Source organism: Phocoena sinus, chromosome 9 (genome assembly GCF_008692025.1).
Source record: "Phocoena sinus isolate mPhoSin1 chromosome 9, mPhoSin1.pri, whole genome shotgun sequence".
In the NCBI taxonomy this organism is placed as follows: domain Eukaryota; kingdom Metazoa; phylum Chordata; class Mammalia; order Artiodactyla; family Phocoenidae; genus Phocoena; species Phocoena sinus.
The window spans coordinates 51,402,659-51,423,443 of NC_045771.1; the positions used below are offsets into that span (position 1 = coordinate 51,402,659).

At 43.4% G+C, this 20,785-nt stretch overlaps 1 protein-coding gene across 2 annotated transcripts in view; it reads left to right on the plus strand.

The window, feature by feature from the left end:
* Positions 1 to 20,785, plus strand: part of OSBPL3 (oxysterol binding protein like 3) — a 206,624-nt gene that overhangs the window by 175,969 nt on the left and 9,870 nt on the right. For both annotated transcript variants that reach the window (XM_032642739.1, XM_032642740.1), the window contains 4 exons: positions 10,207 to 10,270; positions 13,170 to 13,248; positions 15,110 to 15,254; positions 18,116 to 18,260. In XM_032642739.1, coding sequence (XP_032498630.1) covers positions 10,207 to 10,270; positions 13,170 to 13,248; positions 15,110 to 15,254; positions 18,116 to 18,260 — 433 coding nt within the window. The remainder of the gene's footprint in view (positions 1 to 10,206; positions 10,271 to 13,169; positions 13,249 to 15,109; positions 15,255 to 18,115; positions 18,261 to 20,785) is intronic.

The window sequence follows — 20,785 nt, forward strand, 5'->3', positions numbered from 1 at the left end:
CCTTCTTTTTCCGAGGTCCTGGATCATCTTCACTATCATTACTCTGAATTCTTTTTCTGGGAGGTTACCTATGTCCACTTCATTTAGTTGTTTTTCTGGGGTTTTATCTTGTCCCTTCATCTGGTACATAGCCCTCTGCCTTTTCATCTTGTCTATCTTTCTGTGAATGTGGGTTTTTTTTTCCCACAGGCTGCAGGATTGTATTTCTTCTTGCTTCTGCTGTCTGCCCTCTGATCGATGAGGCTATCTAAGAGGCTTGTGCAAGTTTCCTCATGGGAGGGACTGGTAGTGGGTATAGCTGGCTGTTGCTCTGATGGGCAGAGCTTAGTAAACCTTTAATCAGCTTGACTGCTGATGGGTGGGGCTGGGTTCCCTCCCTGTTTGTTGTTTGGCCTGAGGCGACCCCAAACTGGAGCCTACCCAAGCTCTTTGGTGAGGCTAATGGGGGACTCTGGGAGGGTTCATGCCAAGGAGTACTTCCCAGAACTTCTGTTGCTAGTGTTCTTGTCCTTACGGTGGGACAGAGCCACCCCCCACCTCTGCAGGAGACCCTCCAACACTAGCAGGTAGGTCTGGTTCAGTCTCCCCTGGGATCACTGCTCCTTCCCCTGGGTCCCGATGAATACACTACTTTGTGTGTGCCCTCCAAGAGTGGAGTCTCTGTTTTCCCCAGTCCTGTTGAAGTCCTGCAGTCAAATCCCACTTGCCTTCAAAGTCTGATTCTCTAGGAATTCCTCCTCCCGTTGCCCAATCCCCAGGTTGGGAAGCCTGACGTGGGGCTCAGAACCTTCACTCCAGTGGGTGGACTTCTGTGGTATAAGTGTGTGGGGATGGACTTTTAAAGCACGAAGCATTTGCCCAGCTGCAGCTTAGAGATTGGAAGTGTGCACCCTAGCTTGCTGAATCATCCTTTTAGAGCAGAAGCACCCCCTTCAGAAGGGGCAGCACCAAATAAACACATTATTCTTGATTTTAATTTAAGAGGAATCCTTCATTCGTGTATTTATTCATTCCATCCATAAATATTTCTCGAGACTATACCACCTGCCTGTCACTGTTCCAGGTGCTGGGATACTGCAGTGGGTGGGAACTGGGGGCAGACAAGAACGCCTGTCCCTTATGCAGTGGATGGACATACCTTATGCTTACGTAGCTTGAGTTCCCTGAGGAGGTTCCACAAGACCCTTCCCGCCTGAGTTAACAGAGAATAATATTCAAGAACAGTATCTATGGAGTCAGCCAGCCTAGATTCAAATCTCAGCTCTCCCTTTCACTAGCACTTAGAGCAGTTATACTTGAAGTATAAAGTGTTATATGAAGGTTTGTTGTCGTTATTGACGTATGACAGCATGGTTTGCCATAGTGGAATGTTGGGGACATCAAAAACCTCTGTCAGTAAAGAATTGTTTAGCTAAAATAGAGTACATCCTGCCTGAAAATAAAGAGCATTTCTCTCCCATCTTGTTAAGGCAGCACCTGAGTGTGTCTACCCTCTGTATATCCCTAAATGTCAGCCTGGGAACATGAAACATCATTGATACATTTCACCCCTCTCAATTCTTAGAAAACTGAGGAAAAAGGGATGGGTTGCTAAAACATTATTTTCCTTCTGTTATCTTGCTGCCTTGTTTATCAGTGGACTGGTATTATGGGAGTAGGAACGGGAGGGTTGTGTGGCTGAGAGACTTATGAAGATGGTGGTTGTCTTAACTGTGAATTATGAACACCGTTCTCTGAAACTCAAAGGAAAATGACTATACAGTAATCCCAAAGCACATTTTCAATCGCTTTCCAGTTAGCAGCTGAAACGAGAAATTAAACACTGATATTGGGGCGGTAGGGGGTTAAATCAGTAGTTAAAGGGTAAGATAATCTGATTCAAATTCAACTGGGTTATTTAAATAGTAAATCTAAAATGGAATGTGAATAAATGAAAATATAATTTGGTTACCATGGTATTACATGCACTCATGTGAAAAAACAAAGGCCGAAAATAGCTCCAAACTACAGCAGACAATCAGGACAGGATGAATAGGTAGAAGAAAAGAGTAGTAACGTGAGCTTGTGTAAAGCTGAGCTTCAATCCCACTAGCCCTTGATGGGGCAGGGCTGATTCAGGATCTGCACATAGTTCCACTATGGTGGCAGGGAGAGAGAAAGCAGAGCTCCTGGGCACATGTGCACACAGACAGAAAGAGCATTACATAAGTTAGTCTTTAGTTCCGTGAAATGGATCCTAAGGAAATAAGCAAGAAAGGGATCTGGTCGTTGTTAGTAGCATAGGGCGTGCTGGGTGTAATATGGACCTGCTTTAAAATCTTAACCCCACCACTTTGTGTGTGGCCTTGTATAAGCTACTTAAACTTTCTGAAACTCAGTTGTTTCTTTATCTGTAAAATAGGAATGATCACGCTTAGCTCATAGGTTGCAGGAAGGGTAAGTGAAATAACACACTGATATATAAAGCACATTCAGTACCTGGTTATTGCTCTTATATTTAGAGGCAACTTTTAAAATGCTTTTTAATACACAGTGTTAAAAACACTTAGAGGAGTGTTGAAATAAGATGTGCTATATCTACTGTACTGATTCAGGTGGTTTGAAGGTGGCATAATGTCACTGGTGAGTCTCTGACACAAAGCAAGCCATGAGGCACCCAGGAGTCCTCACAGCTGGCTTCACCATGGGGATACCACTAGTCCTGATCATGAGGGAGCCACTTCATCTGTCTTGAATTTAGCCTGATGGGCTAGACAGTTGATTCTTTAAATATACCTGAGAATGGATGAGCCTCTCAGGGACAGAATCACACTAGCTAAGGGTATAAGAGACATATGTAAACCAGAATGCTACTATATGCCTTTAGCATGAAAAATAGACCTGCCATGGGGACCAGATGGCTTTGGTCAGCCTGACCAGTGATGCTTTCCCCATAGACTACTTAGGAAGACAGAATTGTAGTCATCAGGTAAGTGTACAGTGAGAAGGAGAGGTGGCTATTTAATTCAATGTGGCAGGCTGTCCACTGCTGCAGAAGTGAAAAGGGTTTTGACCAGGGCCCTCCTTTCCCAGCCAGCAGGAGAAACATCAGTTCAGCCTCCCCCATTCCCTCTCTCGCCCCTGTTGGTTATGCTGACCTGGCGACCCGTTGTGCATGAAGGCTTTCTAATTTACCACATCTAAAGAGAGTGCCAGAGCATTTTTTCTGTTTCATGCTGGTACCTGCCAGTCTGGCTCCTTCTGCTTCTGACCCAGGAGATGTTCTGTTACGGAGACAGCGTGACTCTACCCTTGTCTATTAGGTGTAGGTGATGGACTTCCGCTTTCAGAGTTTGGGGCTTCTTTGCTTTCTTGTATCTCTCTACAATAAGTAGAGCTTGCTGAATGACTAATAATAAACTGAACAGGACCCCGAATTAGGATTTTGGGGTTGAATTTTATTCTGAGGAGGACATTGATGGAAATCGTATCTCCAAGTGAAAGGACCTGGAAAGAAACAAAGCTAACTCAGCTTTTCTACTGAGTTTTCTAGACAGCAGAGTCAGGTGATTTGGAAAGTGATGTCTACCCCTTTCCTCCAAGCCCTTAGGTTTTGTGGCTTGTGGTTTTGGTGGGTATGGGGATGTTTGGAGTCGTCGGTGATTAAGGAAGTTGAAGTGAGTACTACTGCGCAGAGTTCAGCTATGTGGAAGCTTGCCCCCTTTACCGTGTATCTCATGTAGAAGACCCAAAAATGCAGGAGCAAAATGACTCGTGCAGTCAGAAACGAGAGAAAGCATTTGCTGTTCAAGTTTTCCTCCTATCAGTTAACTAGTATTATGCTTGCAGGGTGCTTTATGCTTTTCAAACTTGTGCGGGACCTTATTTGATCTTCATAATACCCCTGTGTGGCAAGTGGGGTGAGGATCAGTTACAGGTGAGGAAACCGACGCCTAGGCCCATCGGCACCTTCCAGTGGCCCTCGGCTGCACCCTCTGTTTCTATTCCAGCATCCTCTCTCCCTCACCTTTTTTTTGGTGTCTCTTGTGTGGGTTTAGTGCTCAGAGCTGCCGGAGTCATCAGCTGCCGATGTGAAAACAGCCTTTTGTACACTGTTCAGACTCTGGGGTTTTGCCTCTCATTGTCACATAAACCTTTCATCCTCCAAACTCACGTAGGGCTTTGTTCTCAACTCCCATTGTGGGCTGGGCAGTGGCCTTTGTGAACAAGGAATATTCAGGAATCAATCATAAACATTCCCGTCATATGTGCTAACCTCTGACTGTTCCACCATGTCAGGGGAAGAGTTTCCTTTCTTTCCAAGGTAATCCAGAAGGAAAGGACTTCCTTTGCCTTGTCAGGGACCGAGGATCCTGCCGGCAGGATCCTCGGTTCTCGGGCAGCCTGGGTGGAGCTTCATCAGGGACTGGATGGGTCAGAAAACTCATTTCAGTTTGCTTTGCTTCTCTGTTTTGTACCTTTGGGAACAAAAGTACAGAAGTTGGTGTCTATAAAGGATAAGCAGTTAAGCTATTGCCTAAAAGTGGCTTTTCCTAATTACCTGGAACTTCAGTTGTCAGGTCACTGCTCAAGCCATCTTCACCATTTACCCACCCAGCCACTACTGTTGAGTTTCTGGCAACAGAGCTGAGCAGAGTTATTGAGTTACTAAAATGTAGGAGATTCAGTTGAAGTCTTTTATCTTTTGCTTCATGGGTTCAGCCCTTCTTCCTTTTCTGTTACTCATCAGAACTCTGAACATTCTTGGCTGGATTTAAAAATACCCTACTTATCACTCCCCCACCCCCACCCCGTTGCACATCCACATCACCCGTCTGAGTAGTTCTTTCATCTAGTAGTAGGCAGGGTTATTTACTTCTGATTAAAGTGGCAGCTTGTTTAAAGACATTATCAGGAGAAATTCAAGTTGTTCAAATAAAATAAGCAATAAGTCAACTGTAAGGTGACTAAACCAGTGCTTCTGCATTTCTAGGTCAAGTCATTACGTAATGTAGTTTTTGGTTTTTGTTTTTTTTTTTTTTTTTTAAAGAAACCATGTATTTATCAAATAAGTGCTTAACTCTGAACTTAGGGGAACAGAAAATAATTGGCAACTGTATTTTCCCCAAAATCAGGCCAGTATCCTTGGCATCCTCCTTAATATCTTTCTCTTATAATCCACGTCCTATTCATCAGCAAATCCTAGGATCTTCCTTCCAAAACCAGCCATTTTCACTGCCACCCCACTGGTGCTGGCCACCAAGCCCAAGCCATTGGCATCAATGACTGGGCTTATTGCGATAGACTCATCAACTGGTCTCTTGTTTCCATAGCCAATTCTGCACTCAGCAGCCAGAGTGATTGCTCTCACGATTTCCCCAGTCACTTGGAATCAAATCCCAAGTCCTGGCTATGGCCCACAAAGCCCTGCAACATGCCACCCCCAGATATCATGCTTCCTTCCACTTTGACTCATTTAGCTTTAGCCATGCTGGGCTTTGTTTTTTTTTTTTTTTTGCCGTACGCGGGCCTCTCACTGCTGTGGCCTCTCCCGTTGAGGAGCAGAGGCTCCAGACGCACAGGCTCAGCGGCCATGGCTCACGGGCCCAGCCGCTCCGCGGCATGTGGGATCCTCCCGGACCGGGGCACGAACCCGTGTCCCCTGCATCGGCAGGCGGACTCTCAACCACTGCGCCACCAAGGAAGCCCCATGCTGGCCTTTTTGCTTCTCCTAAAACATATCGGGCATTTGTCAGCCCTGGGTAGTGGCTGTGTCCTCTGATCTGGACATACTTCCCCCAGCTATCCGTGTGGTTAACTGCCTTATTTCTCTTAGCCTCAGAGGTTTCTATCACAGAGTCCTGCCCCAGCTACCCTGTCTTATATGATACTTCCACTGACCATCTGCCATCCTCCATCCTCATCCTTGCTTTATTCTCCTTTACTACTGACAGATTATGTGCTTATTTGTTTAATAGTCTGTCTCACCTACTTCTGCACTAAAATGTAAACTCCAGGAGGGTAAAGATTTTTGTTTCTTTTGTTTCTCATTGTATCCACAGTGACTAAGACAGTGCCTGACACATCACAGGCAATCAGCAAATGTTTGATGAATGCCTTGGTCCCCTCCGTGGGTGATTTTTGACCTGCCACTTGTTCTCTCTTCCACGAGCAGCGCTTCATGGTTAGAGACGCGTCCAGAACTAGGAGGACTCTATAGTTATGCCTCTGGAGAGCTGCAGAATTGATGTATTTAAGGGTTTATTTTTCTAAATCAGAAGAAGAAAAACCTACAAAATACACACATATTGAATGCACTCTTGACCCATATTCTCCTCTCCTTACCACCCACCTCATATAAAGTGCATTCTCAAAGCATCAATCACAAATGATTAGGTCAGGGTGAAGAAAGACCTCAGATACACAAATAAATTACAAGAATTCTTAACTACCATGGGAACTCATTGACTATGGGATTGTAGAAAAAAAGATACATATAAATATTTGCACAATAAAAACCATGTAAACTAATTTCCTGAATGTTTGAGAATCCTTACCAGTCAGAAATTGCTCTTATTTGATTGGAATGGAGAGGAAGTGATGGAGAGAGATACTAAAAAAGTAGTCTAAAGTGGCTTTAGCTAGCAGACTAACAGACAGCGTCTACTGCGGGGCTGAATCAGTTCAGACTCAAAATCTAGTGCCTTTCTATGCCTGGGCTACAATGTAATGAGAAGAGAAACTCAACCAAATCCCGTACGAGCAAACACAGGTTCGATTGTGCACATTATTCTCTATTCCAGTAGATTTTAGAGAGATTACCGTCAACAAAGATTAAATGATTAACTGTGAATTACCCCCTTTCCATGGGTATTAAAATTAATCAAAGACTTAACAGAATCTTCTCCAGTTGGCTGGCATCCACTGCCGCCTCTGAAGCTAGGATTCAAAGAAAACAGATGTTAGAATGATAGCATTTTGAAGCCAGAGGGATTCTCAGACCTCATTTTACAAAGAAATAAATGAGAGAGAGGTTGGAAAGGTCAGACTCAGAAGATTCCTTCTCCAAGTATCCATGAGATGGGACCTTAATGGTGTGCCGAGGCTCTGGGGAGGGACCAGAGCCCAACTTTGAGAGCAGTCATTGAGGAGCAGCTGAGGCATCGCAGGAAACAGCATTGGATTTGAAGTCTGAGGACCTGGGTTTAAAACACTACCCTCATCACTGATTAACTGTGTAACACTGGGCAGGCTCTTCACTGGAAAGAACCCGTTTCCTAATTTATAAAATAAGGGTAATGAAGACGCAAGGTGACCGTGAGAGCTAAGTGGAAGTACCACTCATGACAAAAAGTTAAAATTTAATCTCTGCTTACTCCATACCAGCATATGATCCTGGCACTTTCCACGTGTTATCTTTTTGGGTTTGCAAAGTCAGTGGTACTAGCCCTCTTTTGCAGATGAGGTAGTTGGGGCCCAGAGGGTTTTAAAACACACTCAAGGTCATACAGCCAGTAGAGGATATTGCACCGTTAGGTTCTAGATCTGTGGGACTTCAGAAGCTCTCCCTCACTCTCTGAAACTCATGCAGCACGTGGCAGAGGCTTCAGAAGTGTTTCATGAATAAATAACCTGTTGTGAGGAAATATATCAAAGAAAAATAAGGCATCAGTTTAATTTCCCTGGAAAGCTTTGTAAACTTCTGAAAAGCCATGTGCACCAAATAAATCACTCCCAAAGGCCTTTTTAAGCCGGAAAGAAAGAAGCCAAATCACTGATATTTCAATGTTGAGATTAATGCATCCAGAAAACAGCCCTTGGACCCATCTAAAGGCACTTGGCTAAGCATTGATTCATTAATCTGACAGAATCATTTTAAAAGGTCAAATTAGGGCTTCCCTGGTGGCGCAGTGGTTGAGAGTCTGCCTGCTGACGCAGGGACACGGGTTCGTGCCCCGGTCCGGGAAGATGGCTGCTGGGCCTACACGTCCGGAGCCTGTGCTCCACAGCGGGAGAGGCCACAGCAGTGAGAGGCCCGCGTACCGCAAAAAAAAAAAAAAAAAAAAAAAAAGGTCAAACTAGCATTTTATGGGACATATGTATACTTTATGGTATGATAGGCTTTCTTTTATAATTCATATGGACAGTATATTTATCCTTGTATTATGGGATTTTAAATTATTACAGAAGAGTTTATAGTTTTTATATATTGTATTTTGCTTTGATGTTTATATTTAGCCAGACTTATAAAATGCCAAATTCTTGATAAAGGCTGTGATCTTTACATTTTTTACTATATAATTTCTGGGAATGAATATGATCTACTTTATAATAATCTACTTTAAAATATGCCTACATTATGGGACAGGGGAACATTCCATAGCTCCTCTCCCCTCCACTCGGGGGTGGATAGGGCAGGTAGAGCGAAGAAGTGAGGGGTTGGTGTTGTCTTGCCCTAGTTTAGTTTTATATGATCCTGAGGTTTAAAAGTTAACTCCGCTGTTTTTGTTGAGAGCTAGTGGGAAAAGAAGGGAAAACAGGGGTGTAGCTGTTTGTGATATAAAGTATCTTCAGGGGGTTGGACTGAAAAAGAAGAAGATGAAGGAACGCAGAGAGTTGCATTTTAGGAGTGAGGTCTCTAAGTCAGTGTTTGAGCTGAAAAGCACATAGGCACGGGGAGGGGGCTCACATTCTCAAGAGGCCTCTGAGAATTAAGGCCATCAAGGGACGGTAAATGTGCACCTCCCACCTCATATTGGATCTGGGATTTATGCTCATCAAGACCTGAAAGATGCCTGCCCTGTTGACATCTTTGTCTCTACTTTTCTCCGAGCCAGGCTGGTACCATTGCACTCCCATCAGTTGAACGTGTGTGTGGTGTGACTCACGATTATCCTGTCCCTGCCGTTCTCCACCTGGAGGAGGGCCACAGAAGTGGTTCTTAAACTGTGTTCCGTGTTCACTGCAGTCCAGGGTCCAGAGCAAGGCGAGTGGTTGTGGATTGGTCATCTCCACTTCCTGCCACACCTGTTCACCTCAAGCCTGGCTCTGAGTATATTGAGTTCTTGATAAGATATGTTTGAAAACAGGGTGTGGCTGCTTAAGGATTTTTTTTTTTTTGAAACTTTTTTGAAAACCATCTGTAAACCAAAAATGCTGGGGTTTACCTCTACTTCTTCCCTATCAGTGTGTTTGGGAAACATTACTTAGTCTTTCTAGTTTCAGTCTCCTCATGTGTAATATGATGGCTTTGGCCCAAATGCCCTAAATGTAAGAGACCTTTGCTAAGAACCAGCTAAGTCAGAGAAATTTCTGTAAACGCCGCTAGCAGCATTACTCTGGTTTTACTAATACCGAATTATGATAACAGCGCATATACTGCTCTCGTGCCTTGCATGTTACTGAGATAATGAGGAAATTAACTGAGGAGTCATTTTCTCTTTAGCTTCTTCATTGGTGAATAAAACAGAAGTAATGACCTCAGTGATAAAAGGCAGGGAAATGAGCTACAGTCTCTGTTACAAGGGACTCTCTTTTCTAGAATGTAATTGCATATTTACTCAAGATATTTTTATGAACAAAGAATGAACAAAAATTTTTTCTTAGCAGTTGACTAACATTTCTTCCATAATTGTTTAGCTCTTTTTTTTATAAAAACATTCTTTTTTAAAAAAAACTATCTTGGATTCATCTTCTCGTCAGTGATTTAATAAAAAGTGGCTGGACTATGTGATGCAGTTTTCAAAAGAGTAAAATCTGCTGAGGCAAAGAGCATTTGTGTGTTGCTTAGGAATATTTACGTAACATTTAAAAGGTTCTACTATTTGACATCTTAATTAAAACGTTTGTGGGTACTTTCAGAATAGCATTGATTTTGACCTTGGCAGCTAATGTCAGATTAGATGATTTATAAGTGGGCAGCGCTTGCATCTCTGCTTTTGTTTTCATGTCTTTCAAAACACGTCTCTACCCTCATCACTCACCACTTGGCTGCTGTTTCCCCAGGCTTCTGGAGGCTTCCATTCACAGGCTTTTTCCTGACATATTTGAGCAAGACAGAGCTGACTATGTCTGGAGCACCCTCTTCAGGACAGACTTATTGAAGGGAAACTAAACAAGTTTCCGTTCAGTTCGACGCTGCAATCGTATTACATCTCAGTGCAAGGGAGAAAGAATGGATTTCATGAGCACAAAAGTTAATTGTTTTTTTGCCTTTGTTTCCATCAGGTCAGCCACCATCCACCTATTTCTGCATGTCACGCTGAGTCTGGAAATTTTGTTTTCTGGCAAGGTAATATGCTCATATATTTGACTTCTGTCATTTTGTGTAATGGTATAATTTATTTTATTCAGGAACTACTGTAAATGCTTGTTAAGGTCAAAAGTGGGCCCTGGACTTGGGCCTCATTGGAAGCAACTGTACCACTTGATGTTCTTGCCTCTCACCTCTGAACAATAACTGCCGTTTGTCGACTTCAAAATTCAAGATTCTGGAGGATAACTTAGTTGTTCTCTCCTTTCAAAATCCTCAGTCTTTGTCTGGGCCACCACCATTGTTTATTGCTATAATTTTTCCTTTAGCGCATTCCATGGCCATTTGAAATGCCTCATGTATTTCAAGACATTAAATATTTACGGTTATTTATCAGATTCTAGACAGCAGAGGGTTCTTTTGCTTTTGAAGCTTTAAATTTTATTTCTGAAATTTTACATTGCTGACTTTTTTTTTCAGTTTGGGGTTGTTCCTGTATTCAGTTTATTATATTTTGAATTTGGGAAGGGATGGCTTGCTCTGAAGAATAAATAAGGCTGCAAATATTTCCTAAATGGATTAATTTTGTTAAATTATTTATTCCAAAGTCAGAAGGTGCTATAGAAAGAAAATTTGAGCATCTCTGCTAACTGGTTAACACCTGATTTGCCACACTGCCTTTTTGTTAATGCATCTATAAAATTTAAAAGATGAGAAAGAGTATTTTGTGAAAAAATTTCCTTCCCCCATTCCAGTTCGTAGCCATCCACTTTCTCTCTCTGGACGCAATATTACAACAGTTTAGGTTACAAGTGCCATGGTTTCCTTTCTGAGTCTTTGCTACTAAAGTTTAAAATTGAAGCTTGACTGGAGACTTCTCTTTCACCGAAACCCTCTGGAAATAATTCCCATAAGATCTCTAACCTCCTAATTGCTGTGTCATTGACCTTGTTAGCACTTTATTATTATTTTTTTAAGTTAGGTATTAGGTAATGGGAGGGGTCTTCTTCAAGTACTTCCTGTGTGCTCCTTACATCAATCAGAGTTTTCTCCTCCACTCCCTTTGCTTCTTCTTCATCAGCTTCTTCCTGGGCAATCCCGTGTCTCCATAAGCCCACAACTGTCAAATCTTGCTTTTTTTTTATCCACTTTGACATTTTCCTGCCTTTTCATTAGGTTGTTTAGATCACTTACATTTATTGTGATTATCAACATAGTTGGATTTAAATTTGGCCTCTTGTTATTTGTTTTCTGTTTGTCGCATCTGTTCTTTGTTCCCCTTCTTTTTTTACGTTCTTTTGGATTATTTTCTGTGATTCCATTGTATATCCTTTGTTGCCTTATTAGCTGTACTTCTTTGTTCCATTTTTTAGTTGTTACTTTAGGATTCATATTATATATCTTTAACATATTACAGTCTCCTTTCAAGTGATATTATGCTACTTAACATATAGCAAAGGCAGCTTACAAAAGTGTACTTCTATTTCCCCTTCCCCAACGTTTGCTATTGTGGACAAACATTTTACTTACATATGTTATAAACCCTGTCATACATTGTTACTAATTTGCTTTAAACAACCAATTATCTTTTGGGGGGTAACAGCTTATTGAGATATAATTTATAAGCTATACAACTCACCTAATTAAAAGGTACAAGTCAGTGGTTTTTCATGTATTCACAGAGCTGTACAATCATCACTACAATCAATTTTAGAACATTTTCATCACTCCAAAAAGAAACCTCTTTTCCCACCTTTTAGTGGCTCCCCACCCCCCCCACCGCCTTCCAATTTCTGTCAAGCTCTTCCATCCTTAGGCAACCACTGATCTTCTTTCTGTCCCTATAGATTTGCCTAGTCCGGACATGTCATATAAATAGAATCATGTAATATGTGCCCAGGAGCTTCCTGGTCCCAGCCCACCTCTCTCCTGGACCACAGCCATGACCCCGTACTGTCCTCCCTGCATTCACCTTTGCTCCCCTATGGTCTGTGTATTGTTACCCAGCAGCCAGAGGGATCGTCTGCCTCTGCCCTTCTTTTTCTATTCCCTGTCTCTCTGATGGCACTATCATTCATGCAAGTTGGAAGAATCTGAGATCATCCACAAATTCTCCCTGTCTTTCACAATCAGCGTCTAATTTGTCACCCAGTTTTATCTCTGCTTCTTTAATGGTTCCAGGATCATTCCCTTCTACTCCATCCCTACCACCCCTGTCCTGGTTCACTTCATCCTCATTTATCCCTTGAGCATACAGGTCACTTGCTTCTCATCTCTCCTGCTCCTGTTCCATTCTCCATAGTGCTGCCAATTATCTTGGCAAAGTCTGTATCTCATCACATCAATTCTCTGTCTAAACAAAACCTTATTTCCCCCAGTGCACCCAAATCAGACTTCTTAGCCAAGCTTGTAGAGCCCGCTGTTTTTTGCACTCAAGCTGTTTTTCTACTCTTCTCTCTAAACAGTCTGAGACCCAGAGGACAGAACCACACCCTGTTCTCTCGTGTCTTCTCATGTCTTCTGCCTTAAACTGCTTTTTCTCTGCCTAGTGAACTGTTTATTCTTCAATCCCAGTTTAAGCGGCCCCTTTAGACAAGTCTCTTCTGATGCCTTCCCCAAGCATGTTGGGCTTTCCTTCTCTGGTTCCATTTCACCTTACAACATACCCAGTTATGGCCCGTGCTTCTCTGGGGGGCCTTACTCGTTTTCACTTCTGTATGCCTTTCCCACTGTGAGTTCTTCCAAGGGAGGGACTTTATAATTTTAGTTTCTCTGATTCTGTTCCAGGTACTCAGTTGCTACTTATATTGAATAATAATGAATTTTGTTATGAAGAGATTGTCCTATATTGTGGTTGATCATTTATCCAGCCTAAGAACGCTTTGATCTACCTAGCTCTCCTGCTAAATATGTAACATTTGGTATTATTTCATTTCAGACATGAGATGGAAGAACAAATTCTGGGGCAAATCCATGGAAATTGTTCCCATTGGCACAACCCATGTGACTCTGCCAGCGTAAGTTCTCCTTCTGTGGTTAGGAACTTTCTAGAATTTAGGGCCAAGGTTTAGGAACAGGATTCCCATGGTCTCCCGTGGTGCTGAGTGTGTTTTTTTCTGTTAATGTGTTTAACAGTAGCTTCAAATGTTCTTCATTTTGACAGTCTCACATTTTTGTTCTCTCTAATGGAAATGCTTCCTGGACACCAAAGTTCCCAAGTAGGGGCTTTAAAAAATACATTTCTACTTTCTAACACAATTAAGAATAATATTTCTTTAGCACTGTTGTCCTGCCTCACTGTCCAAAAAATTTTTAAAGAAAGCTCTGGCCTTGATCTTCAGGGATTATTGATACTTATTCATAAAGCAAAATGGTAATCATTATGGCCTCTGGAACCGGGCTACTGCGACTCATGTGCTCACACCACTACTTACTAGTTGCAAACCCTTGGGCAGGTTACTTAACCTTTCTGATCACCAGTTCTCTCATCTGTGAAACAGGGATAATGAGCCATCTACTTCATAAGACTGTTGCGAAGGTTAAGCAGATACGGAAAGCACTTAAAATAGTAATTGGCGGGCTTCCCTGGTGGCGCAGTGGTTGGGAGTCCGCCTGCCGATGCAGGGGACACGGGTTCGTGCCCCGGTCTGGGAGGATCCCGCATGCCGCGGAACGGCTGGGCCCGTGAGCCATGGCCGCTGAGCCTGCGCGTCCGGAGCCTGTGCTCCGCAACAGGAGAGGCCACAACAGTGAGAGGCCCGCGTACCGCAAAAAAAAAAAAAAAAAAAAAAAAAAAAATAGTAATTGGCGCATATTATGTGTCATTTAAGTGTTTGGTCTTGTTACCATTATCCTCGTAATTATTATTTAACTCCATAAGTCATATCTGAATACCTTCTCATTGTAAAAGATTTAAGATGTATGTATCTTAAGGGTAATATGTAAAATATATGTGTGTGTGTGTGTGTGTATGTATACAGACACACCTCAGAGATATTGCGGGTTTGGTTCTAGACCACTGCAACAAAGCAAATATTACAATGTAGTGAGCCACATGAATTTTTTGGTTTCCCATTGCATATGAAAGTTATGTTTTATATACTTCATAGACATGAAGGGAGCAGATGCTGTTGGAAAAATGCTGCCAATAGACTTGCTCTACACAGGGTTGCCACAGACCTTCAACTTGTAAAAAACGCAATAAAGCGAGATCTGCCTGTATACATATGTGCCTAAATATACACACCTACACGTGTACATACATAAGTATATATGTGCATGTGTGTGCCTGTATGTACACATTCGTGTGTGTGCACATATGTGTACATACATAAGTATATATGTGCATGTGTGTGCCTGTATGTACACATTCGTGTGTGTGCACATATGTGTACATACATAAGTATATATGTGCATGCCTGTATGTACACATTCGTGTGTGTGCACATATGTGTATATACATAAGTATATATGTGCATGTGTGTGCCTGTATGTACACATTCGTGTGTGTGCACATATATGTATGTGTGTAGAGAGCACACTGTGGAAAACCCCTCTACCCTCCCCTTGCCACTCTCCTTTCATAGTCTGGTGACTTTCGACACGTCTCCTCTGGCAAAGGACAGAGTGGGTTGTTCCAGGAGACCTCCGGCTTCTAGTGGAGCCTCTGGCAGCCTCCAGGGTCTGACCTTCACCCACCTCTCAGCCTCCTGAGAGGGTGAAAGCTCTTAGACTGCCCAGCACGGCTCAATCGGTGTTGGTTCCATTAATGAAGGAATGAGTAATTCATTACAGGACTTGTTTTTTAAGTAGCAGTGCTTGTTTTCATTTGCTGATGGCTGCTCTGGTAGCTGTTACTTTCACTTTTTCTTCCTTTAGTTTTGGAGATCATTTTGAGTGGAACAAAGTGACCTCTTGCATCCATAACATCTTAAGTGGGCAGAGGTGGATCGAGCACTATGGAGAGATTGTTATCAAGAACGTGAATGATGATTCCTGCCACTGCAAAGTGAACTTTATAAAGGTAACCTGGGTGGCCTGTGAGCTCTGGCGCTGGACAGGCCTCGGCAGAGCAGGGCCTCAGGGCACAGGGTGTCTTGGGAAGTTTTTCACCTTCACTTTCGTGCCAGTAGACAAGCAATGCCAGGTGCTCCCTGGTCCCAGCCCCACCTCTCTCACCTGGACCAGGGCCATGGCCCCTCCTGGGCTCCTTCCTTCCACCTTTACTCCCCTATGGTCTGTCTTCAGTGTGGCAGCCAGAGGGACCCTGTTGAAACATGTCATCATGTTACAGTACGGATGAGCCTTGAACACATTATGCTAAGTGAAATAAGCCAGACACAAAAGGACAGATAATGATTCCATTTATGTAAGGTACCTGGAGCAGCCACGTCCATAAAGACAAAGTAGAATGGTGGCTGCCAAGGGCTGGGGACTGGTGGGAATGGGGAGTCATTACTTAATGGGTACCGAGTTTCAGTTTGGGAAGATGAAAAGTTCTGGAGATATATAAGGCAATGGTCACACGACATTGTGAATGTACTTAAAGCCACTCCATTATACGCTTAGAAATGGTTAAAACAGTAAATATTATGTTATATATGTTTTACCACAATTAAAAAAAATGCAAGTCATGCCATATTTGACCAAAATCCTCTGACAGTTTCCATCTTTCTCAGAGCAAAAGCCTGCAGAGTCTGCACTCCTCATAGTCTGCACTCCTCACCCCCACCACCCCTCACTCACACACACACACACACACACCCCACCCTCATTCCTCTCCAACCTCAACTCCTGCCACCCCTCATTCCCTTTCTTGCTCACCATCCTGGAGCTGCACTGTCCTTCTTTTTCTCTCTCCATTTCCTTCTGCTCGGACCCCTCTCCCCAGATCCTTCCATCCACCTTGTTAGTCACCCTCTATCGTACTCCATTTTCTTCAAAGTGTTCATCACCATCTGCAGTTAGCTTGCTCGCTGTTGCTTTACTTGCTTATTTTCTGTTCCCCACACCCTCCTTGCCATTCCTGACTCCAGAAAAGCAGAAGCCTGGTCTGTCTTGCCCACGGCTGTGGCCAATGACTGGCAGTGGTGCCCGGCACACAGCAGAGGCTCATGAACATTCACAGATTCTCCTGGGGCAGAGAGCCTGGAATAGTCTGCTTACCTTTCCAGCTTTCCAAATTCCTTGATTTGAGCCCTCTCCCCAACTTCTCTTCCTCCTGAAATTCCCTCTTGTCCTTAAAATTCTCATGTATACAAAATGGCCTTAAAGTGCTACCCTCCTCAAGGAATATTTGCATTTAATTAAGATCAAAATCATAAGCCAAGAGATTAGGTTCTAACTGTGGAGTTTCACACGGTACCTCTCTGCACCACCTGTAGCAGGTGGGGGACATTATGGAGAGGTGGATGGGGGTCTTTATTATATCCTATAAGTCAAACTGGGTTGTAGATAGACATAAAGCTGGTAGTGATTTGGCGTAAAATACAAATGACCCTGCCGTGAAAGCTTCATCTAAGCTCTCTACAAAAAGAAGCAAAGACCACCTGGAGCAGGGACATAAATAACTGGGAGATAGATAGAGAGAGAGAGAGAGAGAGATATCCAGGTGAGAGCTGCCTTGTTCTCAGAATTTTCCCCAAGGAAGTGTGCTCCACTCCCATTTCTACCAACCACTTGGTACTCGTCCACTGAGGACCAGGGAACACATTTTCATAGTGATGAGAGACGAACAGAATTAGAACACTAGACGTGCCTCTGGTGTTGAAAGAGAATCTGAAAGCAGAGGCAGCCGTTGCCTGTGGAACGTGACTGCCTCCCTCTGTGGCTTCCCATCATTGGACTTGTTGGCAAATATCTCTAAAGAGGAAATCTGACTCCTGCTTTAGAATAAACTGAAGAGCCTGGACAGTGTTTGTTTCCCTGTCCCCCATCTTTACATGACTAGAGAACTCACTGTTACCTTTCTGATTCAGCTCTGGGGTACTGCTGTACTCTGCCCTTCCTCCCATTTTTGCCACAGACTTGGTTGGAATGGGGAAGCCAGTCTACCAGATATGGCCTGGAAATGTCACTCAACTTTATTGGTTTCCAAATGTGGATTCTGTTTTGGCTGAAAATAGTAGTAGGATTTTTTGATTTATGGAGTAATGCCTTCTGGTCTTTTGCAGAGATTTTTAGGGCAGCCACGTAATTGGGAGAAGTTTAAAAATCAACACTAGGGAGTTAGAGCTCCCTCTGCTGGCTGCAATGTGGTACTGTATATGTAAAACACACAAGGCTGAGCCAAGATGAGCTGGTCTCAGACCAGGACAAATTCATAGTGGGAATACAGGTTGTATAAGGTTCCTATAAGTTAGGTGAACAGATCTGGTTTGGGGGAGGTGGGGGGAACTAATAGGAGGAACTGAAAATTGATTGGTTTACAAACTTGGTTAAAAAAATTCGTTGGTTTACAAAGGATTGTCTAGTTCCTTCAGAGAAAAAATTACATGAGTTACATTTCTTTTAAACTGCAGTAGTCAGAGCCACAGTGACAGCCAGGAAATAGCTGTTCCGGAGGGGGTGCTAAGGGCCAGCCCCTGCTTGGTGGATGTGTGAGAACTGAGCCTTTCCTTTCTACTGTGCATGTAGTGAAAGTCGAAAAAAATTGTGTCTTACACAAATGTTGGTGGTTGAGTTAGAAACTGTAAATTAAGTGCTAGCTTTTTACTTTTCATTAAATAATTAAAAGTATGATTAAAAAGAAAAACAGAACCAGCAAACCATATGTAGCATAGAGTCATTCTTATGGTACTTTTTCTCTCCTCTTTTGTTTTCTCTTAATATCTGTAATAAATTGACCCCAAAACACTAAACAGATGACTCTCATTTGACTCCTAGGCAAAATACTGGAGCACTAATGCCCATGAAATTGAAGGTACAGTATTTGACAAGAGTGGAAAAGCAGTGCATCGGCTATTTGGGAAATGGCATGAGAGCATCTACTGCGGTGGTTCTTCCTCATCCACTTGTATCTGGAGAGCGAGTTAGTATCTGGTTAATCAGCCCCAAGCAAAAGGAGGCGGGATGTGGCCAGAGGAACCGCACGTGGGTGGGCGTCAGTGTCCATTCGGTGTATCTAGCCTCTACCTGCTTTGAACTATGTTGGAGCTACTGGCTCATCTTTCATTCACCTAGTTATATCTCAGACTCATCCTCAAGCTTAACAATACCTCTGTTGAGTTGATAGGTCCTGGGTTCTTAATCCCAGAACAAAGCCATTGCTAATCCGTGGTCACTGTGTCTTCCAGTCAACACACATCATTCCTTCGCCTGTACTGGGCACTATGAAGGAATATCAATGAGGTACAAGAAGTCATTCTAGAGTAAAGATAAAGGGAAAATTCTTACTGGAAAAGTAGAATGACCTACAAGAGTTAGGGGTCCCTAGACTCTCCCAATACCATAAGCCACTCCAGTCTCTCCTGTAATTCTAGAAGGATGCTAAGTGCTTGAAGCAGCTGAGGGGAAAAGGGGGAAGGAAGTCAAACCTTCATCATGGCTTAAAGCATTAGGATATGTGCTATGCACTTAACAACAAATGGCAGGGGGTGGCCCCAGGGTTGTTACACAGGCAGGTTACCTGTGTCAAGAACACAGGTCATTGAGGACCCATCTGCCACTTCCAATATGGCGGTGATGTTTCTTCCCATGGATGCAAAATGGTTGCCTCGATTCAATATCATATCCCCCCTGTGACAGCTCACTAAGCAGGGGAGAAGGGAGGACAGAAGAGCTTTCTTCAGTTGTAACTGTCTTTTCTCAGGAATGAAATATTTCCTAGGATCCTGCAGCAAATGTGTCTTCATATCTCATCAACCTGAAGTGGGTCCAAACCCATCCCGTAACCGATCCTAGGCAACTGGGTCAGCAGGAGAGATTCAAATGAGTTTAGATTCATCCCCTAGGGAGTATACAGTGACACCCAAACAGATGAGTTTGCCATTAGCAAGTAAGAAAGGGAGATGACTGTGGAGTGGGCAAGCAACAATGTCTCTTTCAACGGGTAGCAGTCACATCTTCCACCGTCGCAGAGGTTGCCACGAAGCTAGAATGACTTGGCACCATGGCCACCTTCCTAGCTTCAGAGGTTCAGAGGCACGCATGGCATTTTATGAATGAGACACTTGCTCTCCTTTGCTTAAAGAATGTATCACAGATGAGAGCTACCATTGGCTCTGGGTGTTAAAGTAGTACCTTGACAACAGTGTGTAAGCTGTTATTCTAGTTGCTGTTGTTGTTATTCATTGACTTTATGTCTCTGCCTTGGCTATGAGCATCCCTGGCCTGTCTGCAAGAAAAACCACTGTCTCCACTCTGGTGATTGGGAGACTGGGATGGATTTTTGAAGGCATAGTAGGAAGTTTGCTATTATTTTTATGCTTAGGATCCACAGAGAATTAGAATTAGACAAAGTGGACTTCTGAAGCTTCAGAAAATGGGTCTTCAGGAAAGTTCGTGGAAAGCATTTGTATATGTGGACAGCTAGAGCTAAGGCTACGAGTGGATTGGATTAGTCTACATTTGATTTATCCAATACGTAAATTTGGGTATTTTTAGCTTGACTTTTAGTTGTATTCATCCCCTAGGGAGTGTACAGTGATGCTAAGTGTTTGAAGCAGCTGGGGGGAAAAGGGGGAAGGAAGTCAAACCTTCATAATGACTTAAAGCATTAGGATATGTGCTATGCACCTAACAATTAAATTAAAGTTAACAATTAATTAAAGTTAGGGCAATACGCCTGCATTAATCTGCTTGGGCTGCTGTAGCAAACACCACAGACTGGGTGGCTTAAACAGCGGAAATTCATTTGCTCACAGTTCTGGAGGCTGGGTGCTGGCAAATTCGGATTCTGGTGGGAGTCTTCTTCGTGGCTTGGCTGCCAGATCAGGGCCCACCCTTCTGACCCCATTTAACCTTCGCATCTCCAAAGACAGCACTCTGGGGGTGGGGCTTTAACATATGAATTTTGAGAGAACATAGACATCCAGTCCATAACAGTCCGCCCCTGGCCTCCCAAAATCATGTCCTTCTTACGTGCAAAATGTGTGTATTCCACCCCGGCAGCCCCAGAAGTCTTGACTCATTCCTGCATCAACTCTAAAGTCCAAAGTCTCATCCAAATATCTAAATCAGGTACGGGTGAGATTTGAGATATGATTCATCCTCTCCAGCTGTGAGCCTATGAAACCAAAATGTGCTTCCAAAACACAGTGGTGGGATGGGCATAGGATAGACGTTCCCATTCCAAAGGGAGAAAGAGGAAAGAAGAAAGGGATGACAGGTCCTAAGTGAGTCCAAGACCTAGCACGGCAAATGCTGTTGATCTAAAAACTGGAGATCATCCTCATTGGCTCGATGCCCCACCCTCTGGGCCCACTGGGACTTTGCCCGGCTCCCAAGCCCCCCAAGGCTCTGGGTGGTGGCAGCCGGGCATGTTGAAGCTGCACAGCGGCCCTGCCATTTGAGAGGTAGTGGCAGCCTTGCCCCCTGAATCTGTGTAGTCTGGGC